At 43.3% G+C, this 20,622-nt stretch overlaps 1 protein-coding gene across 6 annotated transcripts in view; it reads left to right on the top strand.

The window, feature by feature from the left end:
- Nucleotides 1-264: 264 nt before the first annotated feature.
- The window catches only part of GHRHR (growth hormone releasing hormone receptor), a 58,342-nt gene continuing 37,984 nt past the window's right edge, over nt 265-20,622 (top strand). For 3 of the 6 annotated variants that reach the window (XM_032764676.2, XM_032764671.2, XM_075062170.1), the window contains exon 1: nt 19,120-19,276. In XM_032764676.2, coding sequence (XP_032620567.1) covers nt 19,220-19,276 — 57 coding nt within the window. In that variant the 5' untranslated portion in view covers nt 19,120-19,219. Of the gene's footprint in view, nt 500-15,427; nt 15,498-15,673; nt 15,744-19,119; nt 19,277-20,622 lie in introns of those variants that run through there. The other 3 variants (XM_032764674.2, XM_032764675.2, XM_032764672.2) reach the window with 3 other exon arrangements.

The raw sequence follows: 20,622 nt of genomic DNA, 5'->3' as shown, positions 1-20,622 counted from the left end.
CTGCTTCTCTGCTTCTCCTATCAGTTTGTCACCTGCTTCCTTTCCCTGTGCTGCATTTCTTAGTGAAGTCTTCATCAGCACAGCTCATGCCTCTCCTCTAGTCTTTGTAAGGAAGAGCACAGCAAGCCCTAAAGGGGGAAACCACAAAGCCAAGATAACGCCCACAACCTCATTCTCTGCTGAGTCTGGGTCAGTGAGAGAAACATTGTATTAGTCAGTCCCAGGAGTCACAAGTCTCACTTCCCCTCCTTCAAGACAGCCACCCCATTACTCTGGAAGTCCCAAAGTGCTCCATTCCTCCCTCCAGCCCCTGTATTGCTCCTCCCATATGCGGCCTACGTACCCAGGCTTTGCATGGAAGAGGGGCCTTTCACTTTGAGTCTGTCAAGCTGGCTTAAGTGACTCAAGAATACGAGTACCAACCCCAGGGCAGACTGCCAATGTCACAGAGGCAATGTTAGAATCTTTACCCCGGTCAGAGGATGACAAAGCATCAAAGGTAAGCAAGACCATTATCCCACATTCCCTTGCTCTTTCTGAAGCACACAGCTCAGCTGAGATGCATCTCATTTGTAGGTTTCGTTACACCTCAGCTACACCTAGGAAGTACAACCTCAAATGAGACGTATCTAGTGTATTTTTCCATGCTACTTAAAGCCGCTGTAGTTCAATACAACACACTCCTCGTACAGCTCATGCATCTCTTGGGAAGAGCTGCATTTAAGAGTTGCATTGTGAGGTATATGATCTCATTTACACTGCATCTAAATCTATTGGTATATTAATGGTGGAAGTACACAGTGCCTCCTGATACTGGCTTAGGTCTCTGGAAGAGAACAGCATTTAATTTTGGGCACCATATTTCAGGGAACCCTATAAAGCTGCCCTGAAAACTTCTTTGTAAAGCTAGGTGCTTTTTTTTTTGTCTTCTCAGATTCTTCAAGATCTTGTGAAGGGACTTGTCAGATTTTAACACACGCCTCCAAACTAATTCCTTTTAAAATAGCTTTATATTTTATTCTTCTTTGGGTACCTTACAGACTGTTATCTGTGGGGTGCTCTTTTAAAAAAACAACATTGCATTCTTCCTTCAAATAAGACAGACAGAATGGAGAGAGTTCAGTAGAGAGTGACTAGCATAAAAGCCTTGGAAAATGAGGTCTATGAGGTGAATCCTAAAAGAACTGCGTGTGTGCATCTGGAGAAAAACTGAGACGGCAGTTATCTGGGAATGGTTAAAGATGTTATAAAGAAGACACGAATCAATTATTCCCTCTCGTTGTTAGGGACAGAATAAGAAGCGGGTTTCCAAGACAGCAGGGAGAAATTACGTTAAATATTAAGGAAAAACTTTGTAAGAAAAAATAGGCAATGGAGCTAGCTGCCAAGGGAGGATGTGAATCAGCATCAGAGCAGATATTCAAGGCTAGACAGCCATTTGTTAAAGAATAATGAGATCAGGCCTGCCACAATGCCAAGAAATGGGTTAAATGACCTAGTTTATGTTTCTTAGTATTTTGGCTAGTGTGAGGCCTGAGGAAATGGTAGCCAGAATGATTGGTAACTTAACTTGATAATTACTGGGGTATGCCCTGTGTCTCTGGGGGACCATCTAATAAACCAGTAGCTGCTGGTGAGCTACCCAGGTTCAGCAGTTAGCACCATTAGAGGTTCCTTGTTCCTTCAACCTGCTTCTTCACCACTGGAAGCGTGTAGTAGGGATCTGCAGTGCTAGTTGACATTGGGTAGTGGATGGCAAACATAGCTCATTATGGGTTCATTACCTCTTCTTGATTGCATCCCACACAATTTGGTGATACTGCTAGTAACACTGAATAACAGGGTTAAATGATATGCAGTGGTCACCATTAGAGCATTTGCCAACAGTTACCACTGAATCACGACATGTGGCCATATATAGGAAAGATCTGTGAAATGGCAAAGCACCCAGGCCCAAAGGCTGATGTGTGAACTGTATGACTCCTTCAAAGAAAAGCTTTCACAAATACTACTTTAGATGTGCAACCATTTCTTGCCAAGGAGATTTTCCTACCTGCCATTTTTTGTCTGTATTACGCTGTGGTGACATGTATGGGTTGAGAGATAATACCTTTTTACCCTGGCGCTGGCACTGGCTATAATGGCCTTAGCATAGGAGTGTGCTCAGACAAGAGTGGGCAGGAGGGGATCAGGACTGTACCATAAGCCAACATCATCACCAATGACAGGCTACCATAACTCAGAGCAGCTCTGGAACATCTAGATTACAATGGGGCTTGTTTGGCGCTTGGAGCAACTCGGAGAGCTCACAGGTAGTTTAAAGCTAACATGTCCACCCCACTACCCAGGGCTGTATTTCCTAAAGGGAAGGCACAGAATCTGACCCCATGGTCTAGACATAGGGCCCAGTCCTGTACAGGTTTATGATCACTCCTCCCACTGCTTTCCCAGGGGTTCCACTTGCGAGTCACAGTAAGTACAGTTGTAACTCTGCAGAATGAGCCTTTTCGGCCCAGGCTGTCTCGACACTTAAACTGCTGCAATGGCACAGTTGCAACTGCGCTGCTGTAGTGCTTCAATGTAGACACTACCTATGCCAATGGGAAGGGTTCGCCCATCGCTGTAGTTAATCCACCACCCCGAGAGGCGGTAGCTAGGTCAATGAGAGAATTCTTCTGTCGACCTAAGCCTGGTCTTTAGGTCAAATTTAGCAGCATTATCTCGATTTAACCGTGGACCCATCCACACAACAAAGCCCTTTTTTTCGACGTAAAGGGCTCTTTAAATCGATTTCTTTACACCACCTTCAATGAGGGGATTAGCGCTGAAATTGGGTCGAATTTGGGGTAATGTGGACGCAATTAGACGGTATTGGCCTCCGGGAGCTATCCAAGAGTGCTCCATTGTGACCACTCTGGACAGCGCTCTCAACTCAGACAGAAAAACAGAAAAAGGCACGCGAACTTATGAATTTCATTTCCTGTTTGGCCAGTATGTTTGCAGAGTTCATGCAGAGCTCATCAGCATGATGTGCACATTGCCGAGGCACATTGCCTGGACCGTACTTTGTGAGAAGTCTATGACCATGTCCTTCTTGTCACCACGCTGCCGTCGCCTCCTCACCTGGTTTTGTGCGAAACAATTATCTGCCATTGCTCTGATGGAGGGAGGGGCGACTGATGACATGGCTTACAGGAATTAAAATCAACAAAAGGGGTGGCTTTGCGTCAAAAAGAAACACGAAAAACTGTTACACAGAATGACCCCCTCAAGGATTGAACTCAAAACCCTGGGTTTAGCAGGTCGTTGATTTCACAAAACAAATCGAGTCAATTTCTTGTTTTGATCCATCTATCTTTTACATGTTAGGCTGGCAGCAGAAGGTGCAGTACGACTGCTAGCCATCATCATCTCCTGGGTGCTCAGCAGAAGATACTGCATTATGATTGCTAGCCATCATCCTCTCCTGGCTGCTTGCCAGAAGACAGTTCAGTAGGACAGCTAGCCATCGTCATCTCCTGGGTGCTTGGCAGAAGATGAAAATGACCTGGTGAGTCACTCCCATGTCTACCCAGGCACCCTGACCGATCTCACTGAGATCGGCTAAAAGAGCACCCAGGAATATGACAACGATGGCTACCAATCGTAATGCACTGCCTGCTGACAAAAGGTAAAGAGCTGCTGCTCTGTAGCAATGCAGTCCAACGTCTGCCACCGCCCAGGAGACGTACAGTGACAGTGAGCTGAGCAGGCTCCATGCTTGCAGTGGTATGGCGTCTGCTCAGGTAACCCAGGAAAAAAGGCACAAAACAATTGTCTGCTGTTGCTTTCACAGAGGGAGGGAGGGAGAGGGGGGCCTGACAACATGTACCCAGAACCACCCGCGACATTGTTTTTGCCCCATCAGGCATTGGGATCTCAACCCAGAATCCCAATGGGCAGCGGAGACTGTGGGATAGCTACCCACAGCTACCCACCTTGCAATGCTCTGGAAGTCGACACTCGCCTCTGTACTGTGGCAGCAGTCCACTGACTTAATGCACTTAGAGCATTTTGTGTGGGGACACACACAATCAACTGTATAAAAATGATTTCTAAAAAAACAACTTGTATAAATTCAACCTAATTTCGTAGTGTAGATATACTCCTAGCACTGTCTACGCTAGGGGTTAGGTTGGTTTAACTATGTCAGTCATGGTTATGCATTACTCACACCCCTGAGCATCTTAGTCAGGTTGACCTAACTTGTTAGTGTAGACCTGGCCTATGTCTATACTTAAAGCTCCACACCAGCACAGTTGCAGTGCTTCTGTGTAGACATTGACTACAGTGATGGGAGGGGTCCTCCCATTGCTATAGTTAATCCACCTCCCCAGGAGGTGGTAACTAGGTCTATGGAAGAATTCTTCCATTGACCTAGTCCTGTGTACACTGGGGTTAGGTTGGCGTAGCTACATCTCAGAGGTGTGGATTTTTCACATCCCTGAGGGATATAGCTATACCAATGGAACTTTCAAGTGTAGACCAGCCCTTAATGTAGTCAGCAGAGAGAGTGAGAAAAAGACATTTTCCTATGAAAATTTTCAATGAGAACAATTTTTCCCCTATTTTGTCAATATTTTTGAAAGGAAAAAACACCCAAGAATCTGAACTGACATTGTTTCAGTCTTCAGCAATTTGAAAAGTGAACATTTCACTGTAAAACTTAATATTGTTGGTTTTGAACTAAAGATATTAATTAAAAACTCAATTTTCAGTTGTCAAAAATAGAGAAAAAGTGTTGTTGTTTTTTTACAAAATCCCAACTTTTTTGATATAAGCAGAAATTGTCTTCCAAAATTTCTGTTTAATAAAAAGGCCATTTTCTCGTTAATAAGGGTTTCCATGGAAATGTTTTGTTCAGCTCTTATGGTCAGCAGTCCATTCCATGACTGTTTACTCTAGACCATAACTTAGTGGTACCCTCTGCAATAACAGGAGGTGATCAGGCTTAGATTTACAAAAGTACCAGTGGAAGTTAGGAGCCTAAATACCTTTGTGGATCTGGGCCTCGCATATTATCATAACCCAAGGGCAATGATATAAGCAAGTGAACATTCTGAGGAGAGTTGAGTAGATAAATCATTCTTGAGTTCAATGACCAAACTGAAAAATAAAATTTAAAAAGTTAGTTTTGAGTTGACCCAGAATGGAATTTTTTTGTTTTTTTTCTCATTAAAATGAAAAATTGGAAAAAAAAATGTTTTGGCTTTTACAAAATGTTTTGTTCAACTTGAAATTAATATTTTTTTTAGTTTCTCTTTGGTTTTGGATTTTGCTTGTATACTTGTTTTTTATTTACATCTAGCTAAATTTCAGATGAAACATCATTTCCAAATGAAAGGTCAAAATATTTTATTTAGAAAATGAAACATTTAGGCTCCTCCTCCCAAAAGCTATTTGCTGAATTTGCCATGAATTCCTGAACACTTTCAGCCAGCTTGAAAACTGCATTTTTTCAGCAAATAAACTATTCATCTGAAACATGTTGCCTCGTTCTAATCCTGAGCGAGGTCTCTGGTCTTTCCAGAGAAAAATAGGCTGCTTAGCATTTAGAAAGAAATAACAAACATTTTATAAAAGAGAAGGTCATTCTTTTCAGACTAGGTTCAGTTGCTAAAATGTCTTCCTAGAAAATAGAAATAACAACCATTAGTGGTTATTAGGGGTTTGGTAATGAAATTCCCGTCCGCCTGCTTAATTAAAAGCAAATGTTCTTTCTGTAGTGCTTTCCACATACAGTGCAATGAGGACAGTAACAATTTATTAAAATATAGTAGGGAAAATAATATCTTACTAATGGCCTATGTGGTGAGGATATGAAGATGACTAACAACTGTTTTTTATTAGGAACATCCTGCTGAAATAAGTGATTATACATATTATATGTGATCGTATTATTTATTGGGCTATTTGTTATTCAGCTTTAGCCAAATGCCACTGACCAATTTTCTGTACTGAGCTGAATACTACAATTAAGCATTCGATAGACCCATAGTTACCATCTTTACTCCAGTGCTTTGGTACCAACATTAGACCAACCCCCTAAGCTGAGAGAATTAAAAAAAAATCTATCATGAGAAAGTTCTCCTCTTACCTGTTCATTTACTGTATTTATTCAGATATTAATAACACACATAAAGAAGAAACTTTGATCCATGTAAGATAATCAGAGGAAGAAATAAGGATGGGAATGAATAGCTTGATGTGAATAAGCAGACAGATGTATCATTATCTGGAAAACAATATTTACTATGTTGTAGTAGGTTGCTTTTCCTACTGTAGTGTCCCCCTGGCATCAAGTCATAGCGTTGTGGGGAACTTTGCCTGTTCCACCCGCTTCTGGTCACTGCCATGGCTCTGCGATGGGCTGTGTCTGTCCAAGTCTTCCATGTCCTCACCCTCTGACCAGATCACCTTATAAGTTCAGCCCCATTCCAGGGTAACAAAAGGTCTGACTGTAAGTCCAAACAAACTCAAACTACTAATTCTTCTGTCCCTCACAGGTTCCTCTGAAGTTCTCTGCTGCTTGTCCCCTTCTCAGAGCTCTTATGCTGCTTTCTCCCAGCAGTGTTTCTCCCATTGCTGCCCCTCCCTGGGTACTCAGGCAGCTTCCCTCAGGTATTTCCCTGCTCCTTGCAGACTCTATATCCGGGCTCCCCCACAGAACCTACTCTGCTCCCTGTGGTGTTCCCAGCCTGAGTTCCCCACTTTTGCACCTCTCTTCTGGGTCTCCTCCCCACTTGGTGTTCAGCACTGTTCAAATAATCATCTCTCTGATTCCCCACAGCTGGGGTCAGTCTCCATCATAGTCAGTAGGGGGGTAGCTGCTGGTCACAGGTAAGGCTGAGCCTATCTTGTCTTGATTATCAGCAGATAAGTCTGCCCAATGACCTGTGATGGGATGTTAGATGGGGTGGGATCTGAGTTACTGCAGAGAATTCTTTCCTGAGTGCTGGCTGGTGAGTCTTGCCTTGCCCACCATGCTCAGGGTTTAGCTGATCACCATATTTGGGGTCGGGAAGGAATTTTCCTCCAGGGCAGACTGGCAGAGCCCTGGAGTTTTTTGCCTTCCTCTGCAGCGTGGGGCATGGGTCACTTGCTGGTGATTCTCTGCAGCTTGAGGTCTTCAAACCACAATTTGAAGACTTCAATAACTCGGACATAGGTTAGGGTTTGTTATAGAAGTGGATGAGGTTAGTGTGGCCTGCTTTGTGCAGGAGGTCAGACTAGATGATCATATTGGTCCCTTCTGACCTATGAGTCTATGAGTCTATGAGTCTAAAGGGCCAGCCAGCCGGTGACATATGTCTAATAGACTTTTCATCTCCAAAATGATAGGAAAGCCTTTATTATTCCCATTGTGTATGAGGAGGTTGAGGCACAGAGGCAGTATATGAATTTTCTCAGTGCCACAGTTAGTGTCAATGTCACAGTTGTATTAAGACATTGGGAGATCCTGGCTTCTAATCCTGTGCCTGGACCACACTTCTTATAATAAGCAAGCACAGGAACATGAAAGGTGGCATTATCATGACCGAAAACTATGTCTCTCCTCCTTTCTTCAAATATTACAAGGCAGAGTCTCCAGGAGTAGAATTTTCCCTAGAGTAATACTCATTACAAAATTCTTGTGCAATGTGAATCCCATTGTGGACCATACAGAATGAACAGCAGAACAAGAGAGAAGGAACAAATAAGAACATGAAACTGGTATCTAAAGACTATTCTGGGATGAGCACACAAAGATCTGTTTCTTATTAATTCTGTAATTGTAATTCATGCTGATTAGTATCGTACTCTGTAAATAGCCCCATTAATTTCATAGGGTGGCCCTATGTTATGCTTGTATCTCATTGTTTATTATTATTTACTATTTATATTACCATAACCCCTAGGAGCTCTAGTCAAGGCCGGGACCTCATAGCGCTAGATGCTGTACAAACACAAAACAAAATGACAGTCCTTGCCCCAAAGAAGCTACAATCTAAGCCCTGGTCTACACCTGTGGGGGGGTAGGGAATTGATCTAAATTATGCAACTTCAGCTACGTGAATAATGTGAAAACACTGCAGTGAGTCGACTGCTGCCGCTCCCCCTTCCACTCTGCCTGTGCCTCTTGTACGGTGAGCAGACATCCAGATATTTAGGCGTTTGTCTCGATATTTTGCAGTATTCCCTTTTTTTTTTTGCTCCGCCGGTGACCACCCCCGCATGTGTCCTGATATTTTCTTCCTCTCATCTCGTCACCCTAGCCTCTCGCAACGGTGGAGTACAGGAGCTGACGGAAGAGCACTCGGGGGTTGATTTATCGTGTCTAGACTAGACACGATAAATCGACCCCCACTGGATCGGTCGCTGCCCGCTGATCCATCGGGTAGTATAGACATACTCTAAGTATAAGACAAGATGGATACACACAGACAGATGGGAGAGTACAAGGAAACATTGAGACAGTATTGGTCAGCATGGTAGGCAGCGGTCTTGGTACACCAGAGGTCTAACCATTGTTGATTTTTCACCAAACGAGTCACAATGTCTGTGTCTTCCACAGGGTTTGGACTCTAGGCCTCAGATTCTCACAAATGGCTTCTAGGCTCCTCATTCTCTTTCTTTGTTAGTCTTGCAGAGCACATCCTAATATCAGCCCCCCCAAACTGGGTAGCCCCTGGGAGTCTGGAGCTGCAGATTGACACTACCTGCTTGCTGGGTTACGCTGGAGGGCACACCCAGAATCTTGAATGAGCTGCCAGAGTGGCCCCAAGTGAGGCTCAGGAGAGGCTCTGTGTGATCAGACAGAGAGAGAAGAGAGAGACGTAGGGGAAGGAGTGCTTGTTCTCAGCCTCATGGAGAGGAAACCATTTTCTGACTCTCCAGGTCAGAGAGCCTGAAGCTGACCTGGAGCCCCTGCTCTGCTCCAGAAAGCCTGAGAGCCTCTTGAGAGGCCCCTGCTTCACTGAAAGCCTGAGATTGGCCATGGCTTGATTTGCCTGGGATACCAACCCATTGACTAGCCCGCAGCACAGACAGCGACACTGGCCTATCTATTGAACCCCAGCTGCACAACTGTGGGGACTTTGGGAAGGGCTGTGGGGCGGGGTGTTTTCCTGTTATATTGCTGTTGTGGGGTTTTAGTGTGGTGTTATAGTGCAGGATGGGGCACCATTTAGTCAGCATCCTTAAGTCTCCTCTCCTGTTCCCCTCTCCTTCCATCGTTATCCATATGTCCTGTTCCAGGAAGTAAATGGTTGATATCTCATGTGGTTTTGGTTTAATATATTAGTTAATTTATCCTAGAAGTCGTAGCTATCACTTCACCTGGCCAATGGATGGAGGCACCAGCCATTACAAATCCAAGGCCCATTGGCCCCAAGGGTGGCGGGGGCGGGGGTGAGTCAAAGACTTCTGAAGAAGGGACTTCACCATCTTTAGAGGGCTGGGACACCCCTTCCTGAACCCCAAGCAGGAATGGAGTTTCTCTTTCTCCTGCTCTGCCACAGGACCCAGACTGGGTACAGCCAGCACATATGTGGCATGATCACATACTTAGTTCTATCAAAGGGCTGTATCTGGCAGTTGCAAGGTGATTACAAGCAGTTGATTAAATCAGGATTGAAAAAGTAGACTTTCTGGGGCCTGCAATATTAAAACCCCTGTGATTTTCTGGTATATTGTGCAGCAGGGAAGTGTAATCTCAATTATTTTATTAGAAACTATTTTTCTTGTTGTTTGGCCAATTAAAAAAACAGGGACAGAAGATTTCCATGGTTAAAAACTCTCTCCATTGTTTTTTTACTGGTTCCAGGCCATGTGGTGTACTGAAAATGGTGTTAAAATTGTAAGCTATCACTTTCACTTGTCAGTGGGGTTTCCTGGTCCTACTTGCAGGCTCAGGGGCTCTGTAAGGCAACATGAATATCTGTGCCTTCAGTCTGCAGAGAACCAGCCTAGAGTACAGCGAATTGAGTTGTGGCTCTGTGTTTTAGGGGGCAGCCTGCTTTGTCTCTCTGTTTTGGGGTCCTTGTGTGTTATCATTCTGAATTCAAAAAAGCAAAGTAGTGTTAAGCTGCAACCTTCCAGCAAGAGTCTTTTATGTTTTTATCCAACTTCTCTGTGCATGTGCCATGAGCATCATCGATGACAACTAGCTTCTGGAACAGAGCAATCATTCTATTGACCTACTGAGTCGTCCATGAATAATCAAGGGAGATCAACTGATGATTGCAAAGACTAGTTGAAGGATTCCAGTAGAGCACAGTAGAATTTCCAGTAGGATCCATATGACACTTGGTATTTTTGAGAGCATTTTTATTTTTATTTTTTTCTAGTTCACTTGAAAATTGTTTAAATGAAATTCTTTTTGGCTGATGTTAGTTCTCATAGCAAATTGGGCCATTGTTCAATCCAATGATCATAACGAATGCTTCAGAGGATGACAGTCGCTTTCCCCTTTCTCCATCGCTATAATGAACCTATTAGAGCTGATCAAGGAATTATTTTTTTCTGCGTCATTTAATATTTCAACAAAAAGGAAAAAAATAAGTTTCATCAATTTTTTCATCAACGTTTTTCTAGCAGTTGTAAAATAAAAACCCTGAAAGCTGATTTTTTGTTTGGTATTGTTTTCAGCATCTGGAAACCAAAATTGTTTTCAGGAGCTGAAATCCAAAATGTTCAATTTGAAACAAAAACATTTTGGTTTTCTGTTCTGGAAACAGTTTTTTGCTTTTGATGAGAACCTGACATTTTTCAATGGAAAGATTTTTTTACCCCACAAAAATTGCCATTACCTCGAAACGCCATTTTCCATTAAAAAACATATTTGATGGAAATTTTTTGACCTATACCTATGTAAATGTGTGATGTTATACTTAGCGTGGGGAGTGTGCCTATGCTGATATGCTCATGAGAGACTCTGTCAGATATCCTTCAGTAGGAAAAGCTTCTCATTACCCCATTAATATGAAAATTAACAACCCTGTCATTGAATTCCAGCTTGGGCTATTTATAATATGTATGGAAGGGGAACATTTTTACATATATATATAAGCAAATCAAGTCAAATGTTATTGATTTAGCCTTTGGCCATGTTAAACATAAATGAAATAAATGCACACGCTACACCCAGTTAAACGTACACAAGCTGCCATTTAGAAAGCTAACTAGGTTATTAGAATTATTCATATATACAACACACACCAGTTCATGCAGTCCTGTTACTGCATGCACATCGTTCCTTTATGATTTCTTTGAAGGAAAGTACTGAGACACCAGTGTGCTTTCTGAAAACTTCACCTGGAAGTCCCATCAGCCTTTGCAAAATCAGGCCTTCTCTATATTAGAAAACCTCCCCCAAACAGAATTGTTCTTGGTACACTGGTACAAATTCCCAATATCGAATGCACTTACACAGATTTAGTTTAATAGGTTTAAACATGATTGAATGCTTTTCACTAAGTGTTTCCTTGAAGCAATCCTCATGGCTGCTCATTAAAATCCATCTGCCCATTTCATATACAATGTAATTAAAATCATTTCCAACAATTACACTGTCTGTATGTTGCTAGGCAAAAATATCTACCAAAATACAATTTGACTGTGCTGTGCTTTTCAGTCAGCAAGTGTTAGTCAAAACGGCCAAACTGTTAGTACAATTCTATAATTGCCATTCTGTTATCATAGCACCATAAATATCACAATGTTTAACTCTTCTGTATTGATGTAAATTCATATTTTAAACACTCCTGCTTGTCTTATAAACTGGACATTTGATTAGGTCTTGTAGTCTCAAAAAGTTAGGCGCGACCCTCAAACTTCCTCCCAGACCCTCACTCCAAAATTGTATCTTTTAAATCAGTGGCTTTCCAGACTACTGTACCCGTTGCAGGAGTCTGATTTGTCTTGAGTACCCCAAGTTTCATCTCACTTAAAAACTACTTGCTTGCAAAATCAAACATAAAAACATAGACGTGTCACAGCTCACTATTACTGAAAAAATTGCTGACTGTCTCACTTTTGCCATATAATTATAAAATAAATCAATTGGGATGTAAATATTGTACTTACATTTCAGTGTATAATATATAGAACAACATAAACAAGTCATTGTCTGTATGAAATTTTAGTTTGTACTGACTTGGCTAGTGCTTTTTATGTAGCCTGTTGTAAAATTAGGCAAATCTCTGGATGAGTTGATGTACACCCTGGAAGACCTCTGCGTAACCCCAGGAGTATGTATATCCCTGGTTGAGAACCAGTGTTTCAGATAACTGTTCTGCTGGTGGAAGGCTCCGAAATAGTAGCTCTGAGGCTGAAATCTTCAACTGATCCCCCAACATGAATATCCTTGGTAATACAGGCTTCTCTGTGCTGTCCTGCTCATGGTTCTCAACCCTGATCTAGATGGACCACACAAGAAGTCACTCCAGATTACATTCCCACTCAACTCTTGGTCTCTCTGTTCAGACTATCAAGTACCAAAAGACAGTGCTAGTACCTGGTCTGGGGTGGAACAGGTCCCCTTCTGAGCCCAATCCACAGAAGATATGAGTCTGTTATAGCACCAGGTAGACAGCTTTAGCTCAGGCTATCGCCGTTCATGCTTTTAGTGATGGGGGTCCCCAATTCAATCCTGAGGCATCAGCCAGGATGGGGGGTGAGGATCATGGTTGTTTTGATGGTGAAACGTCAAGGGTAGAAACACTTGTTTTAGGCCATAGGAAAATTAGGATTCTGCCAGCTTTCCAGTGTTATGAGACAATTAATTATTATTATTATTATTTCTATATAGATAATGGCCAAAGACTACAAACAGGATGCTCAATTTCATCAATTTTAAGGCTAGAAGGGACCATTAGAATATCTAGTCTGACCTCCTTTATGACACAGGCAGAGAACTCAAGAAGTGCCACCAGGGCCTGACACCCCTGCAAAGATGGGGAATTGATTAGCTGAGATATGCCCAGATGATCCTCACAGGTGATCCACAGTCCATGCTGCAGAGGAAGGCAAAACACAAAACAAAACAAACAAAAACAACCCTAAGTTCCCTGATGATCTAATTTTGGGGAAAATCCCTTCCCATCCCCAAATCTGCTGATCAGTTCCACCCTGACAATGTGAACAAGACATAGCAGACAAACGTCTAAGAAAGAGGCTTTTCCTCACCATCTCAGAACACCACTCTACCCTGATCGGTGTCTCATGTCTACCCATGGCCAAACTCAGATGCTCAGAGCAAAGGCGAAATCCCCCCACCCCCAGAATGCAACCAATTCTGCATTATGGGAAAAGTTCCTTCCTGACCCCTGCAAATGATGGCTGAAGCCCTGAAGCATAAGATTCCATTACAGTCATTGTTTTAATGCAGATTGGGGCCCCATTGTGCTAGTCAGTGTACAGTCTCATAGGAAGATGTGGCCTTTGCCCCAAGCAGCTTATACCCTAAGTGTCAGATGGTGTCCTGCCCTGCACATGGAGGCAGGGGGGCACAAGTGCCCAACGCCCCCTTGTGCCAATGCACCGTACCACTGCTTCAGCACACAGGCAGTAGCAGGATCCACAGAGCTATTATGTTCCACCTTGTGCATGTGGGCAGGAAGGGATGGAAGGATGTGGAGAGAACATTGAGCAAAGGTCTCCTCCACGCCCAGCAGCCTGGCCGTTTAGCCTTTTGAGGAGCGCATGCTGAATCAGGGACAGGCCCAGCACTCTTTACTCCTGTCTCTGGAGCAGCAGAGGAACCAGGAGGCAGATCATGATTCGCCAGGTCGGAGTCGGCTTCCTAGGCTGCTCTGGGCACAGTGCAACTATGCACTAGTCCTTAGGGCAGATCACAGTCTGGCTAGCCATAAGGTGCAGGGGGGTACAGTGAGAAATAGTGCAGGCATGGCGAGAGGAGAGGGAGCAGCGGTAGCACAGGGAGAGATGATGGAGAGGTGATAGTACAGTGGAAGGTGGTACAGGGAAAGAAGCTGGCAGTACTTCCCCAAGTGACTGACAACAGTCCTGCCTGAGTGCATTCCTGGATGTTGGAACTTTGCCGAGCAGTGGGAATGAACCATGAGCAGGGGCAGGGAGGAGGACATTTATCCACTGGACATTCACACTGCTGATGGCGAGACCGAGGCAAAGGACGACAGCCAGAGTTACTGGAGTGTTCGTATTGTTGATTTCTTGTTACTGTATTTTCCTAAATGAATGCTGTGTTTCCTTCCCTTCCCCAGCCCCAGTAAAGTTTCCAGTTTTATCCAGACTAGGGGCTTGCGAGCAGGGAAGTATCGCTCTTAGGGCAGGGAGGGAATTTAGGTTTTGCTCAGGTTTCGGGGCGGGAGGGGGCTTGAGCCAGTGGGTTTTGTAAACTTAGAAAGGAACCCTCGATATCAGAACCTGTCCTTTTTTGTTGGCAGAAGGGAGCACGCAGACATGGCTCTAGGAGAAGCAGGTGAGGCTGCTGGAGTGGAGGAATGATGGTAACAGACAAGAGCAGACAGGTAGGAGAGACAGAACTGTGAAGGGTACTGACAGTTGTTCATTTTCACCTCTGGCACATAATGAGATCTTTACCATCACAATCTTTACAGTCAGCTTGCTTTGTCCAATGTCAGGCCTGACCTCACTTTAGCAGCCAATATCTCACAAACTGATAGCGTGAGTGGCTAGGGCTTGCTGAAGCAGCTGTCGCAACAAGCCGCAACTGAATTCTTTACAGAACTGAAGTGACCGACTTCCACCTTCGGAGAAAGTCTGAGCAATATGCAGATTTGTTCCACTAGAAATCTGCTTTCTCCTTCTTCATCTCTGCCGTCTTCTAAGCAATCTGTCAGGTCTAGATATAACTTGGCAGACCGAATGCACGTGCAAAAGCAATAGTAAGCTGTTGATCACTGGTTGTGTAACAACGATTGGAAAGAAAATGTATTAGTTACTGATTTGGCACAGTGGGCAGCCTAATCAGGGGAGGGTCAGGAAAGGGAGCACCAGGATGGTGCAATTCAAAACCAAGTTGCAGTAGTAGAGCTGTGGTGAAATGGTAAACTGTTCATGCCTGGGGTATTTTCATTCTTCTACTGTTCATCTCAGATAAAGCTAGTAAGTAGTCAGAGGCACAGGATGTGGGGGCTTCTTCAAGAACTGCAAAATAATATTTTGGACAAAAATTAATCAGTATGGCTCTGATTTTATTTGAACCAATCCACCTGTACTGAATTACAAACAGCCGAAACGTCACATAAAACGTTGACAATAGACTAGACTTCATTTGAATAAAATGTCCGTGCTGCAGAGAATCACAAAAAAGGCCAGTCAAACTAAACAGGGGAAGATGGACCAGGACTTTCAAAAGTGGCTAATGACAATGGATGCTTCAGTTCTGGAGTTTCCAGCCTGAGATACCTTCAAAGGGGCTGATCTTCAGCAAGTGCTCAGCTCCCATCCGCTGGAAATCGGGACCCTTTAAGGTATGTCAAGACAGGCACTCAAATATGGGGGCAACCAAAATCACTAGCCACTTTTGAAAACCTTGACCAATTTTTGGTAAAGTATGGATTAAATCCACAGACAGATGAATACTCACACCACATAGGTGCATACATACTCACAGTGGGTATATGAATATATGCTTACCTGTTTCCAGGGTGATCAATGAAATGGTGCAGCAGGCCCTGGATTGAATCGACATGGCTATGACCCCTGGACCAAATGAGGTACATCCTAAGGCACTATGTGAATTAACCCTGAAAAGTACTGGCATATTGTAGACCTCTCAAATGGATGCTTGGCAAAATGCACTTAATTAATATTGTACCTTTCTGTAGAGGGAGGATGAAAGACCATATACGATGGTACACTGTGACATAAAGGATTTATTTGGCACGAGATTGGGATGACTGCACTAGTCATGAGTGGTATTTACAGGAATTACAAGGACTATAAGGAAGCTACGTAAAATATCAGAAAGCTGGTAAAGCTCCCCGTTCTAATTTATTATTGGAAATGCTCTGTTTAGTGCAAATACTGTGTTTATTTAGTTCCACATCTTTATTAATTATTTGGGGTAATCAGCAAATGTTAATGGCTGCTTACAGGTTAGCTGTGCATCTTATAGAAGCAGTATGGCCTAGTGGCTTGAGTGCTGGACTTAGACTCAGAAGACCCAATATCTATTCCTGGTTCTGCTATTGGCCTGCTAGGTGACTTTGGCCAAGTCACATTGCTGCCCTGTGCCTCAGTTTCCCCATCTGTAAAATGAAGATACTATTTACTTCCTTTATAAAGTACTGTGAGGTCTATGCCTGAAAAGTGCTATATATATAGGCAGCAATACCTGTACTTCAGGTTCCCTGACACTTTCCATTATAAGACCTTGTTTTTAGTTTCATTCAACTTTGCCAAACTTTAAACATTTGGCCTGAAATTTTCTATGCTCTCCATCCGCCTCAGACTGAGTAGTTTTGGAAAATTCCATCTAAAATGGTTCAGTAATTTCTGATAATAAAGTTAGAAAAAATACATTGTTTTGCCTATGTTTAAAAATGTACACATATTTTGTTGAGAAGCTCTAGTGCCTCCATGGTTTGGCGCAGGGACTTAACATTTGGCCGGAAGATTGATTGGCTTTCAGGGATGTGCCTTTGTTGTCTCCACGAAGATTTGCACGAATTATACCAAAAGAGTTGGAGTTTGGCAGCTAAATTCTCCAAAGATTCCATCTGGACTGAGCATGCTCCATCCCCTCAGAGCTCCTACATGCCAACTGAAATGTATATGTGCCACCCGCACAGAGCAACTAAGCATGCTCCAGCCCAGAGCTGCAGGGACTGAACAGGGCTTTCCCTGCAATTGCTCCTCTGGGCTTCTGGTGGCTGTTGTAGCATCAGGCACCAGATCTGAAGCTGGCCTTCAGATGCATGCACAATGTGCATTCAAACCCCAGGAGTTGTATATACGTGCAGAATTTGGCCATACATTTAAAAAATGTAATATAATGTGTTTATCTACCCCCCCCCACCACACACGCTGTTTGAAACAGGAATAAGATGCACATTTGTTAGAATGAATGAATATTAACCATCACTATGTTTAGAGAGTATGTCTCATACACTTCTTCACTTCTTCACTTCAGTCTTTACGGGCAGATTCAACTCCCAGACTACTACACTGGGGAACGCAGAGAGGAGAGGAGGAGAGCAGCCCACTGTGATAGAGGGTCAGGTTAGGGACTACTTAAAGATGTTAGACGTGCACAATCTAATGGGCGCGGACAAACTGCATCCGAGGGTGTGAGGGAGTTAGCTGATGTGATTGCATAGGCCGTTGACCATTATCTTTGAAATATCATGACGAACAGGAGAGGTCCAGTAAGGACTGGAAGAAAAGCAAATATAGTACCTTATTCTTTAAGAAAGGGAAAAAGGAAGATCCAGGGAACACAGACCAATAGTCTCACCTCAATCCTGAAAAATCATGGAGCAGGTGCTGAAGAAATCCATCCCTGAAACCTTAGAGGAAACAAGGGTGATCAGACGGTCAGCATGGCTCACAGGGTAATCATGCCTGACCAATCTGATTGCTTTCTATGATGAGATGACTGGGACTTGTGGATGGGGCCAAGCTGTTTGATGTTGTATACTTGACTTTAGTAAGGCTTTGAGCACGGTTCCCAAGCATTCTCATCAGCAAACTCAAAGGAAGTATGGCGTTTGGAGGAATGGACTTGAAGGGATAGAAAACTGGTTGAAATCACGGCCCCTCAGCGGGTAGGTATCAATGGCAACACCTCTATTGGCAACCAGGAACAAGTGGTGTGCCCCAGGGGTTTCTTTGAGGCCCGTCTATTAAATGTCTTCATCTAATGAATCTTTGATGATCGGGATAGCTTCAACATTACGCCCTAATCTTCGCAGCATCGACGACCAAGTTGGGGGAGTGGGGACACGCGGAGGGCAGGATAGGATCAGGGAGACGTAGAGACAAATTGGAGAAGTGGGCCACAAGACCTTTTCATAAGTTCACACAAGGAACAAGTGCAAAATCCTGCACTTAGGACAGAAAAACCCCATGCACTGCTACAGCTGGGGACTGTTTTGACTAAGTAGCAAGTGCTGAGAAAAGGAATCTTGGGTTACGGTAGATGAAAGTTGAACATGAGCCACAGTGGCTCTTGTAGCAAAAAAGGCTAATAGTAGACGTGGGCTGTATTAGTAGGCAGTGTTCCAGCAGATCGAGGGATTGATGTCCCCTCTATTCGGCACTGGTGAGGCCGCATCTGAATTGTGTCCAGTTTGGGCGCACACACACAAATAGGATGTGGAACAATTGGGGAGAGTCAGTGAGGCAACAAAATGAATTAGAGGATGGAGCACATGACTATGGAGAGAGGACTGAAGGAACTGGGCTTTTTAGGCCTGCAGAAGAGAAGACTAAGGCGGATTGAAGAGCAACCTCACTACTTGAAGGGATGCTCCAAGGAAGGAGGGGGAGCTAGGCTGTTCTCAGTGGTGACGGAGGACAGAACAAGGAGCAAATGGTTGAAGTTGGCAGTTTGCGAAGTTGAGGCTGGATATTAGAAAAAACTTTCTGACTAGGAGAGTGGTGAAGTATTGGAATGGGTTACCTAGGGAGGTGGTAGAATCTCCATCTTTAGAGCTATTTAAAGTCCGGCTAGACCGCACCCTGGCTGGGATTATTTAGGGAAAATGGTCCTGCCTTTAGCAGGAGGCTGGACTAGATGACCTCATGAAGTCCCTTCCAACCTTTTGATTCTATGATTCTATGATTCTATATTTTGTTGCGTTAAATGCAATATGGTCAATGGTAACAAATCTATTAATGCCTACTAAAATCCTAGTGTATTACAGAGGCAGAAAGAGGGATCTCTCTCTCCAGAAGGGAGTGCAAGTTACCATAATCTCAGGGATGCTCACATAGTCTATCCTTTGCAATCTCAGCACATACTGCAAGGTCAAGAAAGGTGGAAAGCATGTCATTCACAGCCTCATCAATCACAGCCGAGAGAGTTGTTAATATTTAGTTTCCTCCTCATTTTACTGTTACGTCACTCCTGGGCAAAAAGATAAATGCTTCAGATCAGCAACTGATAGGAGAGGGGGAAGAGGAAAGGAAGGTAAAACGTGCTCATGGAGGCTGAGGAGGTGGAGTATGACACCGCTTGCTTCGGAACATGAACCCCCGTGCTTTGTACCGTTGTGCTTTTTACTCCCTGAGTCTTGCAGCTTTTGTAAGTAACCATTTTAAACAGGTTTTCCTTTATTGTTTTCCCTAAGCAGTCAGTTTAACTTTGGAACAGATGGTCAGATACAGCTCGTTTCATTGCATGATCATCTTTTTCTTTTTTCGACTTAGCTTCATATTAAACTGTGGAAGAGGCTATGAAAGGTGCAAACTGTAGCAGAAGGAACACGCACCTAAGCTGTAGGAGCTGTGTGCCCTTGCACTGCACTGTGTTATTACTGCACATTCATTATTACTGCACTTCCATGAAAGAGAAACAGCATCTTTAATCGCGCATGTTACTTTATACAGAAGTGCTTAAAGGGAGGATGACAAATGCAAAGGGGAAGGGAATTGAGAAGATACTGTAAAAGCTATGAATTTAGATATTGTTGCTTAGCCTTTGGCACATACAACATTAGTAGAAGTTGGCATTTCACCTGCTTCTTTGGTGACATTTAGGATAACTTAGAATGTGAACCGTGTAGACAATAACAAATTAATTGAATCAACTGTGGCTGCATCTGCATATGCCAGGCTTCGATTTGGCTTCATAAGTTCATCTCTGTAAAAAGAAACTACCTATCATGCTGACATTTTGCTTCAGCCAATTGCTTATGAGCGAGGTTGCCTGATTGTACATGAGAAGGTCTGTGCGATTGTTTACTTAAATTATGTTGCAGATTAATTCATTTTACAGTTGAATCCTTTCATTTCTTTCGAGCATTGTTTCTCAGTTTTTAAGGTTGGTGACCCCTTATTTCAAGTCCAAAAATATTGCGACTTCCTCACATTTCTGATACAAGTAAGAATTAAAAATGTATCATTTATAACCATCAGCCTATAGTGTGTGTGTGTGTGTGTGTGTGTGTGTGTGTGTGTGTGTGTGTTATGAGAAGTTGAAAGGAAAACTTGATCTTGAGGGTCAAATGTGTTCAAGAAATGAGGAGTGAGATTTTCTTTGCTTTAGATTGTAGTAAAATTTTCAATGCCTTTCATGATCCTGGAGTGGGGGTTCCAACCCATGCTTTGAGAAACACAGTATTACAGTATTGTTTTGTGTGGGCGGCACAGGATCTTCTTTTTGTATGGAAAGAGAAACAACACCGTGATGTGGAATAATTGGGACCATATACTTTATCTGTCTGCACCTGTCATTCTCTCTGCTTGTACCATGTAACAAACTCTGCTCTGCAGTGGCATTCTATGTGGAGTGAAGCACCATTCCTCATGAACAGGATATCTGAATCTAGTCCTTAGTGGTTAACTATACTCAGTGTTAAAGGATATCAGAAAGATCTGGGTGTTACAGTGCTTTCTTCTGGGCTTTATTCTGCCCCTGTTACTCATATT

Source organism: Chelonoidis abingdonii, chromosome 2 (assembly GCF_003597395.2).
Source record: "Chelonoidis abingdonii isolate Lonesome George chromosome 2, CheloAbing_2.0, whole genome shotgun sequence".
Taxonomy (NCBI): Eukaryota; Metazoa; Chordata; order Testudines; family Testudinidae; genus Chelonoidis; species Chelonoidis abingdonii.
This window is presented reverse-complemented; position numbering and strand designations above follow the sequence as displayed.